Raw genomic sequence first — 7,429 nt, forward strand, 5'->3', positions numbered from 1 at the left:
GGCAGGTCACTTAACCCTGTTGGCTTCAGTTCCTCATTTGTAAAATGAGCTGGATAAGGAAATAGCAAACCACTCCAGTATCTCTGCCAAGAAAAACCCCAAATGGGGTCACAAAGAGTCAGAAATTACTTCAACAAAAATTTTTTTCTCCCTCTCACATATCCCCAAATGAAAAAAAAATTCTCATAACCAATATGGATAAACAAGTAAAACAAATTCCTATATTGACTATGGGCAAAAATGCATGCCTCGTGATTATACCTTTTCCCTGGCTACTTGCAAAACTCCTTTATGGTACTGAAATTATGAAACTTGAAGCCTTAAAGTTTCAAGGCCTGGGCCTTTCTTTGGTAGCAATTTATGAATTTAATCCATCAATACCTTGTCTATAATTGAAAGTTCTGTGCAATTTTCTTATATTATTTCTTGCATTTCAGCGGTCAGATTTTTTAAAAAGCTGTGATCTTTAAATTAAATCTGTTTATCTTTTCTTAAATGTCAATTACTTCTGCTTGTATGGAATTCATATGTCCTTTTAAAGCTGTTTCTTGTTCTTCTGTCAAAAATTCTTCTTTTATGTTTTCTGAGTTCCAAAGCCATCATTCCGTCTCTTTCATAGTCTCTATCAATTTGGACAGATTTATCATTGTATTCTAATTTTTCTAGTATATTTCTAATTTGTCTTCCTTAATATTGCATTAAGAGTTCTGATTTCTCAACTAATAATCTTCTTTTAACAGACTTTGAAGGGTTTACATAATTTTTTTTCACTGGAGGATTTTTATTCATTTTCTTTTGTAATATAATAATTGCTCCAAGTAGCCCTTTGAACTTTTTAAAAAACATTTATTTTTTTCTTCTGTTTTAACTGTCACTATTAGACTGCTTAGCTTTTCTCCCTTGAATGTTTTTCTTTCAGCTTTATTTTTCTATTCCTAGTAGTTTATACCTGGATTCCCTCATCACCTTTTGACCTCTAGACTTTCCTTTATTATTTAGAACCCCATCTTCATCCTCCTTGAGTTATGGAGTAGGGGACCAGCTGGTCCCCTGTACAGAGTAAATTCAATGTAGGCAGGTTTGACCTGAGCCAGGGTTTAGTCTACTTTCACTTAGGCATAAAAGTCTTTTCCCTCCTAGCTGAAGCTATACTACACAGAAGTGTCTTACGCCCCCTACAATGCTCCATTTCTTTCACATGGCTTTGCATAATCAATATCATCTGCCTCTTACAGAGTGAGGAAAGGGAGTAAGAATGGAAGGAGAGGGGCAGCTAGGTGGCGCAGTGGATAGAACACTGGCCCTGGATTCAAGAGGAACTGAGTTCAAATCCAGCCCCAGACACCTAACACTCACTAGCTATGTGACCCTGGGCAAGTCACTTAACCCCAATTGCCTCACCAAAAAACAAAAACAAACAAACAAACAAAAAAAAAAAACCCACCAAGAACGGAAGGAGAGAAAGAGCAAGGGAAGGCCTACACTTGGATGCTGAAAACACAAGTATTATGAGATTGGGCCTGATGGTCTTTGGATCACCATGACAATTTCCCCTTAAGGGAGGCTGGACCTTATAGAATCTTTTGCATGGAAACCATTATTATAAGATTAGGCCTGGTGGTTTTGAAGTCATTATGACTGTAAGCTTATAGAACATATTCATGGGGAAAAAACTGACATTTTTCGAAGGTTGGTACAGCTATGAGCCCAAATAATATTTTGTCTACCACCAGCTTGGTTTTTCTTCCTGATAACAAACTCTCCACAGTATTTTGCACTGACCCCTGACACACAATTCAGCCAGCTCCAGAGAGGCCATCCAAAATCAAAATATAAAAACCCCACTCTCAGAGTAACACTTTGGAGCACACCTTCCCCTCCAGATGAGCAAACCTTCTTGCTGGAGCACTCACTTCCTGCTGAATGGACCCATTTCTCTGTGTTCCCCGCTGCAGTACAGGTTTTGTATGAGTTTTACTTTATGTTAGTGTCTATGCCTGAGATGTATGTTGGTACTCCTTTTTATGTCTCCCCTCTCTCCTCTTCCCCATTGCTTACAATAAAGCTTTGCACTGAACTGATTCCCACTGTTTTACATGAAGGTTTTTTCTCCAAACATCCACAGGCCTTTCCTTAGACATAAACTGGGTACCCAGACAAGGACTTAACCTATTGACGGTCACAGCTACATTTGGGAAATAGGGCACTATGAGTCCAGTTGTAGAAAGCAAAGATCAATAGGGCAACCCTTTGTCCTCCCAGGAGGGACTCCCTTATGCCAGAGAGCTGTTTCAAAACAACTGGGGCAGCAGCTAGCAGGGTCTCAAAATAAGCTTATGAGGTTTCTTGTTCCTGCCTGAACTCTTACATACCATATACCGGGAGAGTTAGGGATGAAAAAGAAGAAGATTTAAATATTTCAGTTTTCTGGCATTACTTAGTGACATTTTTACCTTGTATGTATCCTCTTACAGATTTGGTCAGTCAATCAATAAACATTTATTAAATGTTTACTATGTGCTAAGCACTGTGCTAAACACTGGAGATAGAAAGAAAGGCAGAAACAATCCCTACCCTTAAGAAACTCATATTCTAATGAGAGGGACCACATGCAGGCATTTATACACATACAAGATAAATACAAGGTAAATATGAGTTAATCTTAAGAAAGGCACTAGCATTGCCAGAGTCAGGAAAAGGGTTCTTGAATAAGGTGGTATCTGAAGGAAGATTTGTAGGATTAAGCCAGGAGGTAGAGGAAGTGGGAGACAACTCTAAGCATGATTCACAGCCAATCAAAATGCATGGAGAAAGACGATAGAGTGTCTTGTTTGAGATAGAGCAAGGAGGCCAGAGTCAAAGCAGTAAAGGACAGCTATGAAGTAGAAGGCTAGAAAGAAAGGAAGGGGCAAGATAATGATGGGCTTTAAAGGACAAACAAAAGGTTTTCAATTTGGTCCTGGAGGTCATAGGAAGCTACTGGAGTTTGAGTACAAGGGATGACATGGTCAGAATGGACATTAGGAAAACTGCACTGGGTAATATTAAATCAATCTGGGCCAGTTGGGGAAAGGTCTGTGTTGTTGTTCTTCATTCTCAAAGAAGTCCAATGACAGCTGGGACAATTTACTTTTTTTTTTTTGTCCTTGAAAGGCCTGTAAATACTAGCCAACGCAGTTTGCATTTTTTTCCTAGAAACAGTAGGAAGCCACTAAGGAGTTTCAGATTAATTAACCAAACTAGGGGCCCAGAAACAGAGTATCATTGGAGTCACATCTCACCAAACTAAGATCAAAAAGATCTGCTTTCAGTAGCCGCTGAAGTATATTTGTACTGGAGCTGCAAAGTTACAATCTCTTTATCTTGCTTCTTGTTAAATGTGTTGCAGTTATGTCCCAAGCTTACCAGTAATTAACCAAGATAATAGCTGATACATAAACTTTAAGGTTTACATAGTGCCCCAGAAGGGCCTCCTTCCAGAAAAGGCCTTGACTGTGTTCTAACTGATCTGGGTTCAGTTCTGGGGAAGCCTGACCTCAAAGAGAGGTAGAAATAGGCTTTTTCTCACTTTGACTTCATTTTAGCTTATCTGAACCTTCCAATAAACTGCTGAGTTTGGTGCTACAGGTACTTTAAATCCATACTTTATAAGTAGGGAAACTGAGGCTCAAAGAAGTTAGCTGACTTCTCCATAGTCAGACAGCAAGTGTCAGAGGGGGATTCAAAACCAGGTATCTTCAGATTCTAGACCTAGCATTTCACTATAAACAAGCTGCCTCATTCAGTAAGTTATCTTCCTGCTACCACTTGACAATATTGAACCAAATATCATATATTAAACACAAGTCGTACTTAATATAATATACTCAGCTGTACACTTTTATCCCCATTGTGAAATAATGGCTTGATTAGGTGCAGAATGACAGTGGTGCAAGTTACTTAAAGAGGCTAGCTATTTAAAAACAGAATTACACAATGATTTCTTTGTCTGATTCTTTAAACTTCCAAAAGGGAGCAGGACGGCAAGGCCAGAGCTGGGGTAGACAAGGATGGAAGTCTAGGCATGTACCCGCCTCAGGTGCTGCTGCCTCCTCACCCTCGCCATGATCATCCCAGTGAGCTGCTTCACATGCGGCAAGATCATGGGCAACAACCAGGAGGCCTACCTGGGCCTGCTGCAGATGGAGCACACCGAAGTGGATGCCCTGGACACACTGGGCCTGAAGCACTACTGCTGCTGTCAGATGCTGCTGGCCCACATGGACCTAACAGAGAAACTTCTGAACTATGTACCCCTGGAGAAGTGAGCCCCCATCCCCAAAGGTCCAGCTCAGCCATTAACCATATGGAAGAGCCCAAGGAAAAGGGCCCCATCTCTGAAGACCTTGATCAACTATCTGTCACATGGAAGAGCCCTCATCCCTGAAGACATTGATCAGCTATCTGTCACATGGAAGAGCCTCCATCAGCTGTCTGCCACAAGGCCTCCAGAGATGGCAATAAACTCACTATTGGAGGCAGGGAGGAAGACATTTTATAACCATTATACTTTTCAAGCAAAATGGGCAGAGTAATTTCCCAACTTCCTTACTTAAATCTTGAAGAAGGCATATTAGGGCACAACAGCAATTGCAGAGTCCAAAGGGTAATAAAATCATGGTTCAACTCTCACCTAAGACTTTTACATTCCCACCCACTTTGGCTAATCCTAGGCCTTGTAGCCAGAATAAAAACCAAACAAACAAACTTCATTCCTCCCAACACAGGATAAATCCACTCCAGGGCAGGCTTGAAGTTATAGTTGATCCCTAGAACCCTTCTTAAAAGTATAAAAACCAAAGGGAAACTCACTCAAATGTAGGATTGCCACATAGGGCTTTATTTTTTGGTTACTAAATAGTCTTCCTAGTAAAGCAATGTGTTTTGGGGGGCACAGCACTGGCATATTCATCAAGAAGACATGGGCTCATGTCCTGCTTTGATACATACTGACTGTGTGACATTGGACAAGACATTTAATGACTTGGTGCCCCCCAAAACTCTCCAAGATTTAACACTGTAGAAGTTAAGGATCTGCATAGGTAAAAGGAGCTCTCTTACACACCAGGGAAATCTTATGCACAATCAAAAACAACAACCACCACCAATATTCCTAAGTGCCTCATTCTATTATTTGGGACAACATAAAGATGTAATCAAATATTCCAGGATCTAATATGAAATCCTCTATTTAACATTCAAAATTCTTCCTACCTTTCCAGGCTTCTTATACCTTATTCTTTGTGATCAAGTGAGACTGGCTTCCTTGCCATTCCATAGACAAGACATTCCATTTCCCAACTTTGTATATTTTCACTGGCTATCCCCCATGCCTAGAATTCTCTCCCTCTTCTTCTCCACCTCCCGGCTTCTCTCAAGTCCCAACTAAAATCTCATCTTCTAAAAGAAGGGTTTTTGGATTCTCACTTAATTCTAGTGTCTTCCCATGGTTGATTATCTCCAATTTATCTTATATGTAGCTGGCATGTACATAGTTATTTGCATATTGTCCTCTCCACTAGACTGTAAGCTTTTTGAGAGGAGGGATGCTTAGCACATTGTCTGAAACATAGGAGGCCTTTGATAAATGCTTGTTGACTGACGTAAATAGGCACAAAAAGAGACTTCATATTATCCACATCCTGAGAAAGAACTGATGAAGTCTGAATGCAGATTGAAGCATACCATTTTTCCCTTTTTTGTGGGATTTTTTTTGTTTGAGTCTTCTTTCACAACGTGACTATGGAAATATGGAAATAAGTTTTGCATGATTGCAGATGAATAACCTACATCAAAATTGCTTACTAATTCAAGCAAGAGGGAGGAAGAAAGAGAGAGGAAGAGAATTTGGAACTTAAAATTTTTAAAAATGAATGTTAAAAATTATTTTATATATAATTGAAAAAAATATTAAAGTAAAAAAGAGAGATTTAATTCATTCTTAATTTGGGTGGCCAGGCTTTATAAAGCTGCTGAGTACAGGTATACACTAGGGAGAAAACATGAGATTGAGAAATATTTTGTACTCTACCACAAGTATGCTTTATTGTATTTTAACTCGTGGACAAACATAGAATATTAGGGGGAATGGAACCTTGAAGCTTGTTTAGCCAATTTCCCTATTTTTTTTTTCAAATGATGACAGTGAGGCCAAGAAAGGGGAAGTGACTTTTAGAAGGTCATATAGCTAGCTTGTGGCAGTCAGGACTAGAATGTGCCTTGTCTCCTGACTCCAGTTCAGTCTCTTTCCACTGTACCCTGTTTCTCATATGAGGTCTAAGGCTTAGAGATAGCCTACATTTAAAGAGAACCAATCCATAGACTGTGCTCCTCTCACTGACCATCAGGAACCACAGCTTCCTGCCAAGCCCAAAGTGTGTGTAAGGTTTGTCCTTGTTCTGTGCTGAAAAAACTCTGGAGAGTTGATGCCTTTTATATCTACTCTCCACAGAGACTTTTCTCACCTCTTTGCCCTAAATACCCTACACTCAGACAGGAAAAAAAAAAGTGTAGCTAAACAACCAGAAATAGCTTGCCCATAGAATTCTCTGACAGGATTTTTTTTTTTAATTGAATAAAGACCTTAGTTATGTGACCAAATATCTGTGATTTCTAGTCCTACTTTCACAACACCCAGGCTGCATATTTCAAATTATCTCAAAATTTATTATGAAACTATCAAACCAACTGGACTATTAACAGGAAAAAAAAAAAAAAAACAACTTTCTGCCATACTTCTTATAGGGCTCAAGGGAGAGAACTGGGAAATTCCACAGTACTAAAGGCAAATTGCTCCCTAAAGTTAGGGAACCACAGCCATGAATCCTATTCTATAGAATACCTTTCACACAAGGAAAGAAATGTTACTCAGTAATAATGAATGAAGATTTGTGTATTTTCCCCCTACATTTCTTTTTTTTAATAAATATATTATTTATTTTTAACATTCTTTTTGTTTGAGTTAACAAATTCTGTCCCTCCTTCCTGCCCCACTGCCACCCAGTGAGAAAGCAAGCAATGTGATATCAATTATATGTGTGAAATCATACAAAACATATTTCCATAATAGGCCATGTTGCCAAAAAAAAAAAAGAAAGAAAAATTTTCCCTCCATTTCTCAAGAGAGCAATAATCAGCACATTATAGCAGAACATTTGAGAAACTCTTTAACTTGCAAAAAATGTTCACATTAATCTTTCATTTATGGACTTTAGTTTGTTTTGTTTACATCAGTGGAGGGAGCTTCCTTTAGAAGAAACTCCCTCTGCCAATCTATTCTGCAACATTCTGAGATAATTTCTTGGGGATACAAAGTTGAAGTGATTTGGAGCCAATGGTGTCAAAGGCCTGACAATTCAATCTCCTAAATTACTATTATACCACAATTACT

General features: G+C 39.0%; 1 protein-coding gene across 1 annotated transcript; it reads left to right on the forward strand.

Annotated features, from left to right (window-relative positions):
* Window positions 1–4,103: 4,103 nt before the first annotated feature.
* Window positions 4,104–4,307, forward strand: LOC114034826 (DNA-directed RNA polymerases I, II, and III subunit RPABC5-like). The gene has a single exon (XM_027850623.1). The coding sequence runs from the start codon at window positions 4,104–4,106 to the stop codon at window positions 4,305–4,307; it is 204 nt and encodes a 67-aa protein (XP_027706424.1).
* Window positions 4,308–7,429: the final 3,122 nt, after the last annotated feature.

Source organism: Vombatus ursinus, unplaced genomic scaffold, assembly GCF_900497805.2.
Source record: "Vombatus ursinus unplaced genomic scaffold, bare-nosed wombat genome assembly UNPS02009132.1, whole genome shotgun sequence".
NCBI lineage: Eukaryota > Metazoa > Chordata > Mammalia > Diprotodontia > Vombatidae > Vombatus > Vombatus ursinus.

Bases quoted from the DNA above. Each gene is read 5' to 3' on its own strand.
- LOC114034826 (XM_027850623.1), top strand. From the start codon at position 4,104: ATGATCATCCCAGTGAGCTGCTTCACATGCGGCAAGATCATGGGCAAC.